The 22,851-nt window shown below is 36.4% G+C and overlaps 1 protein-coding gene across 5 annotated transcripts in view; it reads right to left on the minus strand.

The window, feature by feature from the left end:
• Nucleotides 1-1,067: 1,067 nt before the first annotated feature.
• The window catches only part of RAP1GDS1 (Rap1 GTPase-GDP dissociation stimulator 1), a 130,448-nt gene continuing 108,664 nt past the window's right edge, over nucleotides 1,068-22,851 (minus strand). For 3 of the 5 annotated variants that reach the window (XM_079766484.1, XM_079766481.1, XM_079766482.1), the window contains 8 exons: nucleotides 19,486-19,629; nucleotides 18,627-18,758; nucleotides 17,192-17,326; nucleotides 15,641-15,766; nucleotides 14,764-14,903; nucleotides 13,473-13,599; nucleotides 9,684-9,812; nucleotides 1,068-2,902 (listed from right to left, as the gene is read on the minus strand). In XM_079766484.1, the coding sequence (XP_079622610.1) occupies nucleotides 2,775-2,902; nucleotides 9,684-9,812; nucleotides 13,473-13,599; nucleotides 14,764-14,903; nucleotides 15,641-15,766; nucleotides 17,192-17,326; nucleotides 18,627-18,758; nucleotides 19,486-19,629 (1,061 nt within the window). In that variant the 3' untranslated portion in view covers nucleotides 1,068-2,774. The remainder of the gene's footprint in view (nucleotides 2,903-9,683; nucleotides 9,813-13,472; nucleotides 13,600-14,763; nucleotides 14,904-15,640; nucleotides 15,767-17,191; nucleotides 17,327-18,626; nucleotides 18,759-19,485; nucleotides 19,630-22,851) is intronic. The other 2 variants (XM_079766485.1, XM_079766483.1) reach the window with 1 other exon arrangement.

Below are 22,851 nucleotides of genomic sequence, written 5' to 3' on the forward strand. Positions count from 1 at the left end.
AACTTACTGATTCTATTAACAGTTGGATATAAAGGGTAATGCTCACCAAGGTAATACACATCTTCACCCCTTATGTTCAGCAGAATCAGATAATAAACCTTCTAATGATACCAAAGAGTGTTTCTTTTTCACATGTTCACATGTAGGGTTTCTCAGAACACTTCACACAAATGCTTATATCTGAGAGCTGCATTCTATTCAAGAGGAAATCGTTTTAGAACTGAAGAATTTTGTTCCACATCGCCATTGCTATCAGTATGCTCAAAACGTGTTTTAGCAAGGGCAACACTGGATTGTGGGCCAGTATTTAGTCAATTTTACTTTGAGTATAGTGGGATTTCTGTTTGGGTGAGGGTTAACAGGATTCCAAGGAGCTAATGTCGCGGGAGAGAGAGGATGGGAACACATTCTAGTGCATTTCACTCACTCATCTTCTTCCCTCTCATTTCTGGTTTTGCTCTTCATCTGTGCTCTAGTCCTGGCACAAGGTGATAAATCAAGCTTTGTGGTGCTGCACCTCCCATTCTCTCCCTTAGAAAGCACTCTTAGTGGGTAGCAAGCTAAAGGAGGCCTCCATTAGATACAGGAAGTAAAGGTATACTGTCTGTGGGCTCCTACCCACTGTCATGGCACAGCAGCACAACACCCAGTATGGTGGACCTCTGTCACCATAAGGGCGCAGGCTTCTGGTCTCTTGTAGAACAGCTGCTGATTTGAATTGCACGTTGTTTTGCTGGAGAGGAGTTTCTAGCATATCAGCAAACTGATTGCTGGTAGTAGACAGAGAATGGCGCCTCTCAAATCTATGATTTGTGGATGCCTCTGTTCTGAGGTTTTCTGTATAATGGGGAAGGATCCTACCTTCAAAAAAAAAAAAATCTCTGAAGTCAGACAATTATCTAAATCTCAGTTTCTCTAGCAATCTATCTAGAATTTTTTTGGGCAGTATGGAAGTTCATGGAAATCGGAATTCACTCAACACATATTTACTGAGCACCAACAATGAGTAAAGCACTGTTCTAGGAGATGGGAATAGAAATATACAAACAAACCAAATGATGCCACCATTATGGTTTGATATACAATTTATTTATTTAGTTATTAATATGGACAGTCTTTACATTACAGATGTCTTTCAAAACTATAATAAAATATAGTCCACTATCCAGTCCAGGAGAAGATAATAAACAAGATCCTTCTTGCAGTAAGTGTAGCATATAGCAGTCCCTTTCTTGGGCATCAAGGGAATAATCAGTCAAAGGGTTCTTTACCTCCACTGGGGTTTTAACTTTCTTGAATTATAGCTGTTTTAGAGTCCAAAGTCCAACTTTGCTCGCCCAGAGATGTACACCATCTCATGTGGAGAGGAAGGAGCCGCTACCCCTGCTGCCCACTCTGTCCTGCAGTCCTTCCACACTGCAGCCTATTCTACCTCTCAGTCATTATTTGTCAAACTTGGGCACAGGGAGAAGGCAGGTATGTACAGGGACGCTTTGATTAATTTACAAAGACTGTGTTTCAAAGCTCTAAAAATCCATTTGGTGGTGGTAGTGGCAGTGAAGAGTACATTATGGTTCTCCAAGGAGGTCTTCTCCTCTCCCGGGTCCTGGCGCTGTCACCTTTTCTGAGAGCCTTTAAGATCTGCAGTTCCCTGTGGGAAGTGGAGGTGGGGACTCTAACAGCTACTGGTAGGAGGCCACCTGCAGAATGAACTGGACTGGCTACTATGGCTTTATAACCTGCTTCCTTTCTTTAATCTAGACAAAGATTTCTGAATGTTTTCCTATGTCCTCCTAGTTCTAATATGATTTAAAAGGACTATGAGAGGAAACCTCTTGCTTTTGAGCTGAATGATGAAAAACAGGGGGAAAAAAAATCCAGTCTCCAATAAGCTATATTTGTTTCCTTAGTTGAAAACAAATGCCAAAGTGACTTTTACAGACAAGTGTTGGACAACCCTGATTAGTTGATGAAAAAGTTCTAAGGTGAAACTGTATATATATATATAAGAATCTAAAATATAGCCAAAAATCCAAGATGTACTAGAGTAAAAGGGATTCTTCAACCCCGTAGTTTCATACTGAAAACTACAAATGTTTTCAACATCCGGTTACTGATGACAGCCAATTAAACATGAAATTAAAAACCCCAGGAAGTTCTGCCAAGATTGTGGCAGTTTCAAGAGTCTACATAGTTAGGAAGAAGGAGAAACCATAGGGTAAAGAGTGAGAGCACTGGATTTTATTTAACTCTAGGTACCATGAGTTTGACATTAGTAGGTTAGACTTATGAATGAACAGCCATACAGTTTTTTGGTCACTGTGCTTACCAAGCACCAAAAAAATGGAGCTATATTTACTATTCAATATCATCTTTAATAAGCTAGACAGATCCTGCTGCATTCTTGTTTCTTGCTAATTTACCAGTACATTATTATGTAGTTTACCAAGTGTGAGGAGCAAGTCATTATGTAGTACCAAGTTAACATCATCATAGGACTACAACATGCACATTCTACTTAATGTAGCTCAAGCAACAGGAATACAAAAGAACAGTTATGGGTGGAGACTTGTTTTTGACAAATTCATGTTCACACTAACTATGGGTTTAGAAATCTTATTAGGCAGGTACCTACAGAGTTCTTCAATTGGTATTGCAACATTACACGCATGCACAAGTGATATGGAAGAGAATGAAGCAGAAGAGGCACCTGGATGGAGGACAAAGGGGAAACCAGAGATAGGATGATGCCATGTATCAGGGAGGGGCAGTTCTCAGCTCTCTACAGTAAGTCTCTGCTCTGTGAGAGAGGCCTGTTGGGCAACACTTTTGTTCTCATGACTGCGAAGTTTGGATACAACATCTAGAAAGGCCAAATCCTGTACTTCCTTGTGTAGAGATTCTGGAAGACAAAAATCAATATAACAGACACATATACCCAAAATGTTTATTTGGATAATAGATAAAACTAGAAAAAAGACACCATAGTAGCCTAGAAAGATCATCTTTAGAGATGTGTTATAATAATAAATAAATAAAATCAAAGGACCTTTACTTGCCACATTAATATAAAGATAAATCAGATGTCAAATTTTATGGTCTAAGGGTGATTAGGGTAATGAGTTATAATTAAACAGAGCTCACTGTGTGATCTCAAGGTTTTAGTTATATAGTTCAAATATGAAGGTTAGTGACTTAGATCTGTTTCAACTTAATTTTGTGGCAAATAAAAAAGGTTATACTTTACATCCATTCAACAAATTCTGTGACACTAGGATCCCTTTTCGATTTCCTCTTTCTGGCTTTTCTTGTTCTATTTAACCTCAATTACAGGAAAATACAGGACTTGTAAGACTCTGAGAACTACTTCATGGAAAGACTGAGATTCAGTAAGTATAAAGCAATCAGCATTCCTCAAATTGATTATTTACTTTAATGAGATTGAGGTATAAAACTAGAACCAATGTTTTTAGTTAAAATAGAAAAACCCATTATAAAATTCACACAGAATCTCAAGAGACTGAATATCCAGAACAAGTTAAAAAAAAAAAAAAGAGTTGAAGGTCTCACACTTCCTAATTTCAAAACTTACTAAAAGCTACAATTATTGAACAGTATAGCACTGGTATAAAGACAGATATAGAGACCAACGGAATAGAACACAGAGCCAAGAAATAAAACCTCATATAGGTGGTCAAATGATGTTTTTGACATGGGTGTCAATACCATTCAATGGGTAAACTGGACTTTATCAAAATTTAAAACTTCTGTGTATTCATTGAACATCTTTTTCCTTGCCTTCACAAGCAGTCTGTGTATCTTTTATCTAAAGTGAGTCTCTTGTAAGCAGCATTCGGAGTCATGTTTTTTAATTCATTCTGCCACTCTGTGTCTTTTGATTGGATCAGTTAATCCATTTACACTTAGAGTAATTATTAATAGGTATGTGCTTATTGCCAATTTGTTCATTACTTTTGTTGTTCTCCAGTGTTCCTTTCTTCCTCATTTTTTTCCTTTTGATTTTCTTTAGTGTTTTGATTGAATTCCTTTCTCTTCCTTTTTTGTGTATGTTTTAGGTTTGTGGTTACCAGGAGTTCCATATATATCCACCCATATCCATAGCAGTCTACTTTCAGCTGATAGGCATTTAAGTTCAATTAAATTTGAAAAGTACTACCTTTTTATGCCCCCCACAACTCTGTTTTGACAACATGTTTTCTATCTTTGTGTTTTATGTAACTCCTGATTATTATACTTCTTTTTATGTTTACTATTATCTTCAAACCTTCCGATTAGTTTTTTAAGTGGTTAACTATGTTTATTTTATATTAGAGGCCCAGTGCACAAAATTCATGCACGGGTAGGGTCCCTAGGCCTGGCCAGTGATCAGGGCCGATTGGGCCTCCTGGCTGCCAGCTGGGGGCTGGTCGTCAGCACACGTCATAGTGAGCGATCAAACTCCCGGTCTCCTGGTCAAATTCCCAATAGGATACTTTGCATATTAGCCTTTTATATATATAGATTTGCCTTTATCATTGAGTTGTGTGTTTTTCTTTTTTTTTCTTTCCTTATTTCTGGTTATGGCCTTTTCTGCATAAAGAAGACCCCTTAACATTTCCTGTAAAGCTAGGTTAGTGGCTGTGAACTCCTTTACTTTTTGTTTGTCTGGAAACTCTTTATGTCTCCTTTTATTCTGAATGATAACCTTGCTGGATATAATATTTTAGGTTGTAGATTCTTTTCTTTTAGTACTTCTTTTAGTATTCTGAATATCTCCTGCCACTCCCTTCTGGCCTGTAGGTGTTTCTGAGAAATCAGCTGACAGCCTTATGTGGTTCCCCTTGTATGTGACTTGTTTAATTCTTGCTGTCTTTAAGATTATCTCTCTATTCTTAACTTTTGCCATTTTAATTACAATGTCTTAATCTGAGTCTGACTGATCTTGTTTGCAACTCTCTGTGGTTCCTGGATGTCTGTTTCCTTCCCCAGGTTAGGAAAGTTTTTAGAAATTATTTCTTCAAATACTCTTTCTGCCCCTTTCTTTCTCTTTTTTTCCTTCTGGAATCTCTCCAATGTGAATGTTAGGATGCTTGATGTTATCCTAGCAATCTCTTATACTATACTAGAGGCCAGGTGCATGAAATACTATACTATATTAGGCCTGGCCGGCAACCAGGGCCTTCCTTCATTCCGCGCTGCCCCCCTGGTGGTCAGCGCACATCATAGCGAGTGATCGTACTGCTGAACTTCTGAGGGGACACTTTGCATACTAGCCTTTTATATATATATAGATATTTTTAAAGTTATTTTTTTCATTTTATTGTTCTGATGGGTGATTTCCACGTCACTAACCTGTTCTTCTTTATTAACTAATCTTCTGTCAATTCCTTCTAATGTATTCTTCATTTCAGTTTTTGTATTCTTCATCTCTGATTGGTTCTTTATTACATTTTATCTCTCTCTTCTGAAGTGCTCTCTGAGGTTTTTTTTAATTGTACTTTCAAGTTTGTTGAGCATCCTCATGACTGTTTCTTTGAATTGTTCATTAAGCAAATTACTTACTTATCTCAATTTCACTAAGGGTTTTCCTCTGGAGTTTTTTCTTGTTCCTCCATTTGGGGCATGTTCTTCTGTCTCCCCATTTTGTTTTGACTTTCTGTTTCTTCCTATGAGTTTGACAGAAGAGCTGTATCTCTCAGCCTTGGAAGAGTGGTCTCTGTGTAGACTGTATTGGATAGTTTTGGCAGGCTGATTGTCACTGGGAGGGGTGTGTGGGTTGCAGGTGGGGCAGCCTGATGTAAATGGGGCTGGTTGGGTCACTCTTGATGTGCCCTGTTCCTTTAACTATCTGATCAAAACAGAGTCTGTGCAGGCTTCTTTGCATGCATCTTAACACCCCACCAGTCCATCCCCTCTCCAGGCAATGAAAATCCTCATGCACTCAAACTCTGCTTGCATGCCCTGTTGCTTTAATTGTCCACTGGCAGAACAGAGTCTGTATCTCAACACCTTGCTAGCTCTTCCCTTCCTCCAGATGGGGCTTCTGGTCAAGATGGTGGTGTAGGTAATTGTGCTACTCAAATCTTCCCATAATCACAACAAATATAGAACTCAACTACAGAACAACCATCATTCAGAACTGCCTGAAATCTAGCTAAATGGAAGTCCTATAAACAAGGATATAAAGAAGCCACAAATACACTGAGCTGGCAGGTGAGCCCCAAAGCTAAGTCTCTGTCAACCTGGCTATCACTATTTGGTTTGCCTTGGTGATTCCCTGAGACCCTGCCACACTGACTTGAGGGCCCACCCAACCTCGTTCCAGTGGCTTTTCCACATAAAAAAGTCTTGTTTCAGACTTTCCTAAAATCTCCCAAACAAGCAGTATCTGGCCTCAAAATACCCCATACATCTCACTAAGTGGGCCCAGGCCCAGCAGCCAATCTTGGTTTGCAGCTTGGCCTCTCCTGGACAGCTCTAAGCCCAGCACAAGTAGCAATCATCTTCAGATCGCTTTGTACCTCATGTTGAGTGGCCCCGGGAAGAACACAGGCAGTGGCTGACCTTGGCCTGAACCCCCTGGGAGGCCCCAGAGACAACACACCCGGTGGACAGCTTCAGACAACATTGAAGCATCACCAACCAATCACCTCCACAAGTGACACACTCAGAGGGCACCAGAGCCCTACTAATGTAAGCCCTGCTCTGTGGGGTGGGCTCCTGCACAGCTAATTCTCTATGGTGGTTGCAGCCAGTCCTTGCAGGTGACCAGTCTAGTGGTAAATCCTCCCACTGACATGCCAACAGCAATCATGGCTCAACTACAACAGGAGAGTGTACACAGCTCACACAGGAGGGCACACTTGGAGTGTCCAGAACTGGTGAACTGAGAGGCTGTGCCACTGGACCCTACAGGACACCTACTATACAGGCCATTATATCAAGCCCATGAGACATAGCAGCTCTACCTAATACATAGAAACAAATATAGGGAGGCTGTCTAAATGAAGAGACAAAGAAACATGTCCCAAATGAAAGAAAAGAACAAAACTCCAGAAAAAGAAATAAACAAAATGGAGACAAGCAATCTACTAGGTGCAGAGTTCAAAACACTGGTTATAAGGATGCTCAACAAACTTAGAGGAAGAGTAGATGAAGTTAAAACTTCAACACTATAAAAAAGAACCAGTCAGAAATAAAGGATACACTACCTGAAAGGAAGAATAATTTACAGGGAATCAAAAGTAATGTAGATGAAGTCAAGAATCAAAATTTGGAATATAAGGAAGCAAAAAACACCCAATCTGAACAGCAAAAAAGAATACAAAAATAAGAGAAGAGTGTAAGGAGCCTCTGGGACAACATTCAGATCATGGGGGTGCCAGAAGGAGAAGAAAGAGAGCAAGAAATGGAAAACCTACTTGAACCAGTTAACTGCCACGCATCCAAAATGAAAACCATCCCCACACACCATGATATTTTCAATTTAATTAAAAAAATCAATTTGCAATGAATATTATAAAAATAAATATATTACTCACAATTTGTGTGTTCTTGAATATTTTCAGCTGAAAATTCTGACGAAAAATTATTTTAAAGTTGGTCAGGGCAGCCATTTAGGGAAAACATTTTTTTTTTTTAATAGGCGCACGTGGCAGGTGGGGAAGGTCTGCTGCTTGCATCTACAGACACTTATGTCATACAATGGGTTATAAAAAATAACAAGAGAAAATTTCCCTAACTGGTGAAGTAAATAGACATACAAGTCCAGGAAGTGCAGAGAGCACCAAACAAGATGAACCCAAAGACATATCATAATTTAAATGTCAAAGGTTAAAGACAGAAAATCTTAAAAGCAGCTAGTTACCTACAAGGGAGCTCCCACAAGACTGTTAGCTGATTTCAACAGAAACTTTGCAGGCCAGAAGGTATTAGCAAGAAATATTCAAAGTGATGAAAAGCAAGTACCTATAACCAAGCTCACTCTAACCAGTAAAGCTATCATTTAGAATCAAAGAACAGATAAAGAGCTCCCCAGACAAGAAAAAGCTAAAGGAGTTCAACACCAAACCGGTATTACATGAAATGTTAAAGGGTCTTTTTTTAAGAAGAAAATGAAAAAAATAAGATAAAAGATATGAGTAAAATGGCAGTGAATACATATCTATCAACAATTGAATCTAAAGTACAAAATAAATGAACATAGATACAGAGAACATTTTGGTGGTTGTCAGATGGGAGGGGAGTTGGATGAAAAAGTTGAAGGGATTAAGAACAAATTGGTAGTAAAAGAATAGTCATGGGGATGTAAAGTACAGTATAGGGAATATAGTTGATAATATCTTAATAACTATATATGGTGTAAAATGGGTATGAGATTTATTGGGATGACCACCTGAAACTAATAAACTATTGTATGTCAACTGTAATTGTAAAATTAGAAATGATGTAAAAAATGTACCCCTATGTTCACTGCAGCATTATTTACAATAGACAAAATATGAAAGCAATTTAGGTGTTCACTGATAGATAAATGGATAAAGATATAATTATATACAATGAAATATTATGTGACAATATGGATGGACCTAGATGCGACTATGCTAAGTGAAAAAAGAAATGTCAGACAGAGAATGATAAATAATGTATGACTTTACTTATATGTTGAATCTAAAAACAAAACAAAAATATACTTACAGAAACAGAGATCAAAAGGATGGTTAGCCAGGAGGAAGGGTGTATAACAAAGATGAAGGAGAGTATAATCATTGATATTTTACATGGTGACAGATGATCACATCATAAAGTATAAAAATGTCAATCACTATATTATACACCTGAAACTAATGTAACTAACATAATACTATATACCAACAAAACAGAAAATATATGATCCAACAATATGCTGTCTTAAACTTCAAATATAATGATACAGCAGACTGAAACTAAAAGGGTGTTTGTTATTCAAAAGAAGATAGGAGTAGTTATTTTAATATTAGATAAAGTAGACTTCAAGTAAAGAAAATCACCAGAGACAGAGAGAAACATTACATAATGGTAGAAAGATCAATCCATCAGGAAGGCATACCAATCCTTAAAGTTGAATATACCTAGCAACAGAGCTACAAAACATGGGAAGCAAAAATTGATAGAACTGAGAGGAGAAATGGATAAATCCATCATTATAGTTGAAGACTTCACCACTCTTCTCTCAACAATGATTAGTCAGAAATACAGAAACTCAACACCACTACCAACCAAAAGGATCTAATTGACATTTAAAGAACACTCCACCCAATAACAGCAGAAGACACATTCTTTTCAATTGTCCATGGAACATATACCACAAGACATGCCAATGATTTCTTTAAAAAATTTCTTAGCTAATATCATGGCATAAAAATCAGAACTTGTTCTTTATATAAAATAATATTTTAAGGTTGATAAAACTTACAGGTATTGATTTTTAATACTGATTTAGCTTATATTTGCTACATAGTGTTTTTTTTAATTATAGTAAGAACCTTTTAGGAATATTTTCAATGTAAAAGTAATGCTATAACCTCCATAAACGAATTTCTAATGTTTTTTAAACCCAAAACAACCATTTACTATTATTTTATATTTAATAATGTCAAACATATGTTGATGAATAGAAATCAAATGATAGAAGAAATACTTACCGGATCCCATGAGAGCACAGATCAGAACCATGGAATTATATTTTATTTCAGGAGCACTTCTCTCATCTGCTAGCAGTTTGTGTAAAATCTGTACAAGTTTAGCACTTTCTAGATCTTTCTCAGCAGTGTCTAGAACAGGAAATAATTAAAGTACCAGTTATACCCATTGTTTATGAACCAGTACAATCTGGGTAAACATTGCTTCCTTTTCTAGAAACTGATCATGTGAAACTTTCCAAAAGGGACTGATAAATAATCATGATCTAGACATATGATACTAAATTCAGACCTTATAAAAAAAAGTAGAGAGAGCTAAATTTCAGCAAACATTTTAAGTTTAAACTAATATTTAGAATTAAAACATTCCTTTTAAATAAAGTAATTAAAAATCTTTTGTTAAACATATACAAAAGCAGAAAAGATTGTATAATGATACCATATGCACTATCATCTTCATAATCATGGTCAATCTTATTTCATCTAACTCTAGTTTCATCTACCTACTCTCACACATCTCAAATTATTTTGAAGCAAATCTTATAAATTACATAATTTTTTCCATATGTACTTTAGGTTGTATCTATATTTAAGAGATAAAGGATGTTCATTCCTATTAAAATCCCAGCAGGATTTTCTATAAAAATAGATGAGCTTATACTAAAATTTATATGAAAAGCTACAGGTCCTAGAAGAGGCAAACAATCTTGATTAAAAATAATAAAGTGGGAGAAATTCTTCTACCTGATATTAAGGCTCACTATATAGTTATCAAGATAGTGCAGTATTTATTGATACATAGATCATAGGAACTGAATATAGGACTCCAGAAATAGTCCCACACAAATATGCTCAACTTATCTCTGACAAATGTTCAAATCATTTCAATGGAGTAAAGGGAACCTTTTCAACAAATGTTGCTGCAAATTAGACAGCTACAAAGAAAGGAACCCTGACCTAAACCATACCTTATACACATATTAACTCAAAGGGGATCACAAACTTAAGTGTTAACTTTTAGAATATATAAAGAAACCTTAAAACATTAGAAAATAAGCAAAAGACAAATAGGCATTTTACCAAAGAATATATGATTGAAAATAAGGACATGGAAAGATGGACAACATCATTACATTTGAAAAAATGTAAAAAATGTAAATTAAAACCACAATGTGATATCTCTTGTAGCTATCAGAATGGCTAAAATAAAAAAGAAGTGACAACACCAAATGCTGATGAGAATGCAGAGAAAATTAATCACTTATACAGTGGCAGTATGAGTGTAAAATGCTATAGCTACTCTGAAAGACAATTTGAGTTTCTTTAAAAATTAAACATGCAGTTATCATAGAACCCATCAATTGCATTCCTAGGCATTTAGAGAAACAAATTTGTGTTCACATTAAAACCTATATGTGGATGTTCACAGTAACTTTATTTTTTGAAGCCTCAAACTGGAATCAGCCCATATGGCCTTCAACAGGTGAACGGCTAAACAAATTGTGGAATACTATTTTGCAATAAAAAACTGAGACACAAGACAAATCTGATGACTCTTTAAGAAATTATGCTGAGCAAAAGAAGCCAATTCCAAAAGGTCACATATGATTTTACTTACATAACATTTAAAAAATGAAAACATTTAGAAATGAAGGGCAGATTAGTGGTTTCCAGGGGTTAGGAGCACCATGGGAGGTAGGGGTAGGAGGCAGGTGAGTGTAGTTATAAATGAAGGGATCCTTGTGGTCTTAGAACTATTCAGTATCTTGACTGTGGTGGTAGATATACAGACCCACACATGCAAAAAAACAAAACCAAAAAAACAACACCTGTAAAAAACTTAACACACATATAAAGGAGTATAAGTAAAACTGGGGAAATTTAAATAAGGTAGGTGAATTATATCAATGGTTAGAATATTATACTATTTAGTTTTGTTTCCCCTGAGAAAAAGTGGACCAACTATACAAGGAATATCTTTGTAGTATTTAAAATGTTTCTCCTGAGAGAAAGTGGACCAAGGAATATCTTTGTAGTATTTCTAAAAACTGCATGTGAATCTATAATTATTTATTTAAAAAATATAAGAACTCTTTATAGCTTGGAAAATATAGTTTTCAAAGTAGGTTGTGTATTAAAAGATAGTATAAGCTTATTTTTATATCTTAAGCTAAATGAACCTAGAAAACAATTTTTAAAAATGTATGTATTGTCGTTTTATATAGTTCTATGGGAAGGTGACCAGATCCAAGCAAATGCTAAGTTATCAAGAAGCTGACAAAATTACAGCTTGTTTGGAAGATACTGGCACAAAACCAGATTTATCCCAGGCTGGAAGGTCAAGCATATTCTGAAAATGCTCCATTATTTTAAGCCATTTAAAGCCAGTCTATGAACCCGGTATGGAAGGTGATATCCTCACCAACTCCTACCCCTCCATCATAGCTTCCGCCCTTTAAAGGTGTCTGGACTTGTAGACTAACTCACATAGTCTACCCAAACCATGTGGAAATCACAGGCTTGGCTAGAACTCAAACTGACCTCCACAGCCTCTCCACAATTACTGAGAGTAAGCATACATTGTCTTGAAGTCTTTTATCTTCAAAATTCAAAAAAATTTACATCCTACTTATGATTTTTTAAAAACCCACAACCCTGTAAGAAGACAAAAATACAAATTTCCTATACCCCACATATGAGTAAATCTGACACTGGAGGAAGATATACCATGTGTATCTTTTGGCTTCTCCTTCCTGAGATAGGGGTTGGTGGGTCCACTTTCCCGAGTGTGAGGATTAGGGACATAAATCATCAATGGAAATTAAGAGATGATCAGTTAACAGTATTTACCTGCAATGCTTTGAACTGGACAGGACACTAAGTAGAGTCTTCCTTTGTATAAGGCAGCCTAAGGTGTTACCCACAGGCCATGTGACACTGTCCCCAGCTGACTACATTAAAGACTGGTTCCTAAAGCAAAGGTGACTACCCATAAGCTACATGTGTATGAACTAGCTTCTCATGAAGAATTCTGACCAACAAGGATGCTATATGCTACAAGACAGACACTAACTGCATTATTTAAACTCTGTATTTGGAGAATTCTGAATGCAAAACACACAGAAGAATGACATAGAAGGTGAGAATTAAAATGAAGGCAATGCTATAAAGCAAGAGTGGGAAATGTCCAGTCCAGGCCAAGGCCCACAAAATCATTTGGTTTGGTCTGGCCTGGCCAAGGCATTAGGGGTGAGTTAATTGACCAAATATAGCAGGCTAATTTTTAAGTTGATAATTTTGTATGGCCCCTCGAATAATGTTACAAATATCCAAATAGGCCCTTGGCATAAGAAAGGTTCCCCACTCCCACAAAGCAATAGAAACCAAGATGATAGAAGATTAGCAACAGAAAATTTAGCAGTAGAGATGAAAGAAAAGGTCTGGATCGCTGGAAAAGTAGCAAACCCTAAACCTGTTGCATTATAAAAATGGTTTCATTTCTCTGAGGCCTGCTAAAAATGAGTTCTATGTTCCCTAATTGCTTACAACTTGAGATAACACTTAAGAATCAAACTAACCTTAAAGCAAAGTGTTGCCAAAAAACACAACCAAAAGGGACAGCAGTGGTGACAATCTGTAGAATATGATTTTCCATATACTCAGATATAGATACAGACACACACTGGCAAAATGCTTCTAGTCAAGGTTCTGTCTGACTTCTATTCCTCTCATGTGCTTCCTTTCATCCAAGATAAAAATAGGAGAAAATAAGTTTGTCACTAGGGTACTTACCCAATTCTAAAGCTGCTATTAGTGCCAAAGCAACAAGGGCCTCATTCTGCATTATTACATGTTCACTAGTTGCCATGGTAACTAGATGCTTGATGCCACCACTCTGTACAATGGTTTTAATTACATCCTATAACAAATAAATATCACAGAATTATAAACTTCAATTTTCAATACAAAGAAGCTGCATTATAATCAGTCAATTCATTGTAACTTGAGTGTCCTGTATGAATCATTACATTTAATAATTTTTTCTTCTATGAAGAAAAAAGCTTTTAGCTTTAAATAAATTCATCAACAGATGATAACTTAAACTACCTAGGTGAAAAAGATCATAGTAGTTCATATCAAGAAATAGAGTCCCAGAAGCTACCAAAGTCAAATACAAGTTTATATATTGTACTTGAAATACATAAAAGTTTATATATTGAACTCATCACAGTCAATCTTCTCCTCCTCCTGAGTGACTCCAAGTTAACCTTTAAAACATCAGCCCTTCTGTGACACCCAGACAAAGTTGGTCTCTCTGCAGATGTACACAGGTGAAATGGCAAAAAGGCTTACCTTAGAAAAGAGGTTATAAAAAATAAAAGATATATAATCTAGACACTAAATCAGCTGCTAAATGCTGGCCCAGGTTTTCACCATTGTGTTCTTTAAAATACTTACTTGTTAATTTAATGATTCACTCAACAAATACTTATAGGTTATCAACCATGAGCCAAACACCTGATAAGCTGGACACTGCCATGAGAATGGATTTTGTACAACTCTGTGGTTCTGGGCAGCAAATACTATCCAGACATCATTTAATTTCTAAATATCAGTAGCTACCTTGGTCAGTGCCTAGCACACAGATGTTTGACACTGATGCTGGTAATGGTGGTAGTGGTGGCGGTAAAAATAGTAACAGCAGCAACCTCCATTTACTGAGTGCCTGCTGTCTCCCAGGTACCAACTGAGCATTCTATACGTGATCTCACTGAATCATCCTCACAACACTCTCAGGTAGGTAACAGCCCAGTTTTTACTTAGAGGTGAAGACACTTGACCAAGTAAATAGAGCAGATAAATTATGAACTCATTTCTGTTTAACTCCAAAGCCTTACTCTTACCTTTATGAATATAACAAAATAAAAAAGCTCCATCTTCAATTATATTTTCAGAACTTTTGATCAATGTATTTACACATAAATTCATAAAAAACACAAGCTTATAATGTAGGATCTACAATATCGGTTTTGCAAAAAGGCCACTCAAATGTTCTTAGTGAATGGTTTCTTCTGGAACTTACTTTTGATTTACTGTGTCGTATGAGGGCAGAGAGCAGTCTGTTTGACTCTCCCATCACACCAGCGTGGTCTTTGGCTTCACACCATTCCACCAAACGCTCCACTAACTTAATATTCTTTCCCAGTTGTTCAGCAGCTTCTGCTATAGGAAAGAAGGCAAACCACAAAGGAATGAATCACTGGTAGGCAATCAACTGAAATAAAGAGTGTGCAAGAAAATTACATGCTTAAAAAACAACACAATTTTATTAAAGCAGGAACTGCAAATACAGTACTCTATATCTGAAGGACTATTTGGCCTTTCCTATAAAGTTGTGGACTTCAGTAAAAAATATAAAAATAAGTAATTTCATATGCTTCCAGGTCAGCCTGGTAGTCTGTTAGTACTCTGTCAAACTATAATAAAGCATTTTTAGGACGACTCTAAGGAATCAATATAGAGAAAAGTTTTGAAATTTAGACATAAATAAACATAATTCATTCCAAGTTTTCACTGCTGTCTCTGTACACAGAAAAATGATCTCCCTGTTTGCAAAGCAAATTTTTAAAACATTTGTCATTATATTAAAACATGATGATTTTGAAAATGAGGTAAAAATGGGTATGGAATGCTAAAAAAACACACCCTTAGTAACTGCTAATAAATCAACCTAAAAGGATCACATGTACTAATAGAAGCCATGTAGTTTCCACTTAAAGCTAATTAAAACAAGCATGAGAATTAATAAATGGGTTCTAAAACCAATCTCTTTTTGTCTTCATTTGCTATTTATCTTTATCATTACATAATTCTGAAAGCTGAAAACAAGTCCTTTTTCAACTAGAGGCACATTGAGACTATGAAAGCAAAAATACATCTTGGGAAAGCATTTCTTTTACCTTGTGCATCTATTAACATTCTTAATGTCCCCAGAAGTTTGAACTGAACCGGGGGCATTTCTGATTTAAGGAATTTCAAAACTGCCTCTGTGACCCCAGCTGCTAACATCTTTGCTTTATTTACAACTAGAGAGAGAGAGGGAAAAAAAAAAAAAAGACCATGATTAAAATGGTGTTAGCATTATTGATGATAACCATTAAATTCAATAAACATTTATTGAGGGTCTTATTATCTCTAAGGCCCTATGTTATATATTTTTATATTTAAAAAAAATCTTGTATCCCGTTTGTCTACAGGAGCATAATATACAAAATCAAACCTAACCTCAAAACACTTACCTAAATAGTTCGTAAAGGAAACCTGATAATGTTGCCTTCTATTTACAAAAAGCACAATTCCTCAACTTTGTTTCTTTTTACCTCTGTTCTTGACCAGCTGTGTTAATATAGATGTCACAGTCATTAATAAACATCATCTGCTATATGAAACAAACTAATTTCATATAGATTATATCTTCATACAATTATATTATTTTACCTAACTAGAAATTTATTTTTAGAAAGTAGAATAAAAGAACATTTTAAATCATCTCCTATATTATTTCCAATGATAATGTGATTCCATGGCTTAAGTCTTTAATCCAAAAGGACACATTAGGGCTATTTTTAAAAAATTGTATGCTTGCAGGAAAATACAAACTTTAAAAGTCATTCTTTAGGGGGCTCTGTTAATTGATGCCATTATCTTACCTAAACTGAAGATGCTTTAAAAAGCTTAACCATCCTACATAATAAAAGGGTAATATGTAAATTACCATCACTCCGCTATGCCCACGATTGGGCCAGTGGGAGGCGCAGGGGGCGGGACTCGGGGTGGCCGGGGTGGTGACTGGGCCAGCAGGACGCTGAGCTCGCGTCGTCTGCGCCATGGCTGTGCTGCGGCACAGAAGGGGCCTCTGGGCCCCGGCTGACTAGGCGGCGCGGCTCCCCGGGGAGGAGTCTGGCGGTGGTTGGGCCGCAGGAGTGGGTTTCCGCAGAGGACGTGGGTTTCCGCGCAGCCCGGGCCGGCCGAGGGAGGGCTCATGAGAGAGTCGGAAGGCAGAGGAGGTGGCTGCGGCCCCAGCCTTCCTGGGCAGGAGGCGAAGGCAAGACCCTGGCCTGGGCTCCGGCCGCCGGAGGACCACGCCCCTGCCCCTCCTCGCCCTAGGGGCCCAGGGACTTCGGAGCTGCCGGCCATACCGGTCCCGACCAGCGGACAGACAGCCTACACGTGCATGATTTAATCATGCACTGGGCCTCTAGTACAATATAATGAAAATCTTAGTTCACAGAAGGTAATAGAATTATTTGAATGATCTGAACAAAGCCAAGATTATACTTGTACAGTCTCAGAAAACTACTTTATCTTCATTTATCAGTTAAAAAAAATGTAAACAATTTGAAGATTTTTTTCCTTGGTCAGGGCAGATCTACAAATCACATAAAGTAAAAATCTTACCAAAACGATAGATTTTATTTCTTACATCGTTGCCTTTCATCCTTCAGTCTTACCTGGAATGGCCAGGTTTCTGAGGGCACTTAGTGCTGCATGCTGTACTGTTACATTTCCGTCTTCTACATGTCTGTCCAGTAAATCCATAAGTTTCTCTACAATTCCATTGTCTACCATATGGATACAATTTCCATCTGAAGGAAAAAAAAAGCATTTTTTTCTTCCTCTGCACAAACATCTATAAATATTTTGTAATGTCGATGTCTACCCATTATCTACATTAGTGAAAATGGAACCATAGGAAAATCTAACTCTCCCTCAGAGTTATAATTTTTTTTTAACTGAATGAGAAGTCCGATGAAAAGATTCTTAAAATAGAGAGAATTTCAAAAATAAGAAAACTCTCTAGCTTAAACATATCGGAAGATAAGTAGAAACCTCATGCTTAAAATGTCCACCAATAGTGAAGCATGCCTGAGTTCTGCCAATGTGACAGACAGTATTCTATATTTTGTTATCATTGCTGTTACTTAAATTATTTTTCAATGATAGAATTTTTGAAACATTATTAAAAAAGAGAATGTTAAAATAAACCACTATTTATATCCCATATTTAGCTTCAACAATTATTAATCTTTGCCAGTCTTAATTCTATCATTAAGGAGTTAATGATGGTTCCCCAAAAGAAGGAAATGAAAATGAAATAAGTCATCCACTATAATATAACAACAGTTCATTCTGCAATAAAATCAAACTAAACACAAAAGTAACTTATAGTCCTAGACCAGACTTCAGAAATAAATATGGAAGTCTGGTGTCTCCAAAATATTAAGCTAAATTATTCTACCCTAAACCAGAGAATTAGCCACACTTAAGTTTTATAGATATAAAAGTATAAATTGAGGTACAATAACCCTACAATGAAAATCAGATTATTAAATCCAAAATAAAGTCACCAGGCAAGAGAGACTATCCTTCTCAATCAGATGTGAATTAGAATGGGACTCAAGTTTATCAATCTCTGAAGTGCAGAGTATTCAAATGACTTCATAATCAACATTCATGATCTTTCTTTCTTAAAAACAACAACAAAACTTTTAAAAATTGATTTTTAGAGAGAGGAAAGGAAAGAGAGGAACATGGAAGTGAGAGTGGAACATCTATCATCTGCCTCCTGCACACCCCCTACCAGGGATGGAGCCTGCAATCCTGGCATGTGCCCTGACAGGGAATTGAACTGGCAACCTTTTGGTGCACAGGACGATGCCCAACCAACTGAATCATGCTGGCTAGGGCTGTTCAAGATCTTTAAACTACTAGAACTTAGTTTAATTCCATAAAATATATAATTAGTTAGAAAGTCATTATAAATATTCCATATTTCTGAAAAATTAAGGTAGCAATACATATACATACTACGTGTAATTTTAAACTGTTTGGTTTTAGTACATGAAATGTCAAAGAAAATTTTTAAAAATGCAGCAATATGCTTACCATTTCTGGCAAAATTTGCAATCGCCAACGCTCCAGCAAGCTGCAGCTGGTGGTTATTTGATGGAATCCAGGACAGCACCCTTTGAAACACATTACCTTTTCCTCCTTCAAATAATTTCTGCATGGATTCATCTGGAGGTAAATGAAACAAACATATAAGAGGAAAATAATGATGAGTAAAAAATCCATATTTCTAAGCAAATAGCCAATGGGGAAACTATATACTTCAAAAATGATAGAATTTATAAGGGGAAAAGTAATGCTTCTTTTTACAATAAGCATCATTTTAGTAGAGACTGGACAAGAAACTTTAGAGTTCTTCTAGTCTAAGTCCCAAGTAACTATCTGGCTTTTAGTCTTTTGGTACCACAGCTGTCTCTTCTAAATGACAGCTCTTTCAATAGTGAGAGATAGTGAAGCCCAGCCAGCAAGGCTCAGTGGTTGAGCATTGACCTATGAACCAGGAGGTCATGGTTCAATTCCTGGTCAGGACACATGCCCGGGTTGCAGGCTCAATCCTCAGTGTGGGGTGTGCAAGAGGCAGCAGATCAATGATTCCTTCTCATCATTGATGTTTCTATCTTTCTCTCCCTCTCCCTTCCTCTCTGAAATCAATAAAAATATATTAAAAATAAATACATACATACATACATACACAAATATATAGTGAAGCCTCCTCTTTTCCAGGCTTATTATCTCTAGTCCTCTCCATATATTTAAGATTTCAAAACAATCACATCAACAGGATTAAATGAGATAGGAAAATGAAAAAATGCTTTACATAGTGTTTACAAAAGAGACAATAAATTTTTCAGAATCTGACACCCATGTTCTTTGGTTGGTATAAATTACAACTCACCTCCAAGAAGTAATAAAACCATTAGATCTGAAGCAGTTTTGAGCTCAGCAATATCATCCTCTTTGTCACTATCCACTTTCTGTTGAACAATCTGTAGTAGACATTCTACCAAGCCTGCTTCAACCAGCTGTAGTTTAATAGCATCTAAAAACATAATATGAACAAAATAACCAAAACTTGAGATGAAAATAGGAGTTCTGGGATAAGCAATCCATTATGAAGAATTACAAGAAACCAAGAAAACGCATAATTTAGATAACACACCTTAGAAGATTTGAGTTTCAAAAGGAAGTGTCTGACAGTGCGGCCTAAATACAGAGAAGCTTTATTTAATATTTCTAATTGAAATTGTTACCTTTCACAATGTCTGGCAGCTCCTAACCAAACTAATTCTCAGCTCTGAAGGTAAGTACTATCACGCCACTGTTATTCTAGATATTATGCTCATGTTTAAAAGTCAATAAATAAGATATCCCACACTTTTTAAATTAAAACACACATACCTGTTACATAAAGTTAAGATATATCCATTAATGAAGTTGAAATATAAATTATTTAAAAGTAAAGAGCTATTAGTAAATTTTAAGCTATATCACAAGTATATTTGGATTCATATTTGTATAAATGTTATCTTTCCAGGGCAGTTAAAAGATCTATAACTTTCTGAATTTTAAGTCATATTTTTTTAAGAAAAAAAGCTTCAGGTTTTATTAATTTGAAATGTTTTTGGGTGATGGATATATATGGTAGTTCATTATACTACGTTCTCTGTATATCTGAAGAGATTTTAAAATTTCCATGACAGGTTAAAGAAAACAATAACTTTCAAGCTTTCTGATGAATAACCAACAAATAAGAAATTTTAGAGAATTTACATTCCAGTTGTATTTTTAAAAATTATCTTCATAGCAAATTCTACTCCCATATCAAATCAATTTTGTTTGTATCTCCCTAATAACAAATACTTTTTCATTATAAAATTTACATCACTAAAGATTTTACATTCACATTCATATGTGCCTTTTCCATCAGAGTAGATATTATTTACACCTCATTTATCTTCGTATTTTAACCTAAACTGGCCTACCTAAATGCTTTGGGTATACCTAATACTAGTTAGAAATACATTTGCTACACAGAAATCTTTAAACTTATATATGTTTTATTTCTCAGTTGGATTTTATGTTACATATAGGTTCTACAGCAATGGTTATTATTTGGGAGAAACAAATATTTATTTTTATAACTAAGACTTTTTCTTTCAGGTAATTTTAATGTGTGAAACTTGAGGATTTTGTTTTGTTGTTTTTTAAACTACCAGGACAGTAGATCTTTATATTATTTCCAAATACATAGAATATTCAACCTGGAATCTTTTTTTAAAAGGTACATTTGCACTGTGCCACGCTGAAAGTAGGGCGTTTCCTTGGTTACAGAATGCTAGGGCTTGAAATGTGCAGTGACTAGAAAGCCATGATGAAAAAGCCTTAAACATACAAAAACAAAACAAACAAACAAACAAACAACAACTCTTGAATCATACAAAATCCCAACTGAAATGTTGGAATCACTTTCCTTTGCATATAAGGAAAACCAAGGATGGTATGCTAAGGATAGTCCAGAAATAAGTTTTCAAAGGTATCATCCAATCTACTGCACAGTTATAAAAGAAAAGTAAAGGTGGTAGAGGAGAAACAAATAAAAATGTTGTTATTTTGAAACACTGCAAGGCAGGTTACAGGTAATTCTCTGGCATAAAAACTGACTGAAGGTCATAATAAAAATTTCCTTTGGCCAAACTAGCAGAGATGAAAAACAAATTTCTCCCTAGACAATAAGAGCTAAGGCATTTAGAAAATTAAAAATTTGTCATGATTAAAGTTTACAGATCTCTCCTCTCACAGTTTGACTGTAATCACTCTGTCACACAGACACACATTCACACATACACACCTGGGAGATTTAAATAGCCTTATTAAGGAGGATTAGCAAGGCATATGCTACAGCAGATAGCCCATCACACACCTATCAACATCATTCTGTCCAAGGACATCTACCTTTATCACCACCCTTTGCATATATATGCATTTATGTATCCATGCATGTCTGTATGCATCACACACACACACACACACACACACACACACACACACACACACACGTAAGTATTTAAAAATCATTTCTAAGTGGTTAAAAAAAATCCCACAAATGCAGAGAAGTGCATAAAAATATGCATTTAAATAACCAATAACCATGTAACTACAACCTAAATCAAGAAATTCAGTCCGGCTGGTTTGGCTCAGTGATTGAGCAACCCAGGAACCAAGAGGTCATGGGTTCAATTCCTGGTTAGGGCACATGCCCAGGTTATGGGCCCCATCCCCAATAGGGGGCGTGCAGGAGACAGTCAATTAATGAAGTTTCTGTCTCATAGATGCTATCCATCTCCTTTTCTCTCTCTCTAAAAATCAATAAAGGAAAAAAGGTTTGAAAAAAAAATTAATTGCCAACAATCCAGGAAGTCCCACTGGGCATTCCTGTCACAAATTGCTCCCCTCCATCTCTCTCAAATTACTTCCCCAAGTTTTATGGCAATCACAACCATACTTCTCTTTATTGTTTCACCAAATAATCACTTCTAAAAACTACAATAATTTTATCTTGTTTTGAATTTTACATACATGAAATATTACAGTATGTATTTTCTAGTGTTGGCTTTTTCCTTTTCATATGTTTATAAGATTTGTTTTATTTTTCAAATATATTTTTATTGATTTCAGAGGAAGGGAGAGGGAGAGAAAGATAAAAACATCAATGATGAGAGAGTAATCATTGATCTGCTGCCTCCTGCACACCCCACACTGGGGATCAAGTCTAAAACCTGGGCATGTGCCCTGACTGGGAATCAAACTGTGACATCCTGGTTAGATTGACACTCAACCATTGATCCATACCAGCCGGGTTACATTATTGGTTTTAAATATCTTCATTTCGTTTCTTAACTATATATTTTTCTATTATATAAATACTAGAGGCCCAGTGCACGAAATTCATGCATGGGGGGCTGGAGGGGGCAGGTTCCCCCAGCTCAGCCTACACCCTCTCCAATCAGGGACCCCCTGTGGGATCGGGCCTAAACCGACAATCGGATATCCCTCTTGCGATCTGAAACTGCTGGCTCCTAACCGCCTCTGCATGCCTGCCTGATCACCCCTAACTGCTCCCCTGCTGGCCTGATTGCCCCCAACTGCTCTCCCCTGCCAGCCTGATCGCCCCTAACTGCTCTCCCCTGCCAGCCTGATCGCCCCTAACTGCTCTCTCCTTACTGCCTGCTCTCCCCAGCCTGCCTGATGGCCCTAACTTCCC

This window comes from Cnephaeus nilssonii (assembly GCF_951640355.1).
Source record: "Cnephaeus nilssonii genome assembly, chromosome: 1".
In the NCBI taxonomy this organism is placed as follows: Eukaryota; Metazoa; Chordata; class Mammalia; order Chiroptera; family Vespertilionidae; genus Cnephaeus; species Cnephaeus nilssonii.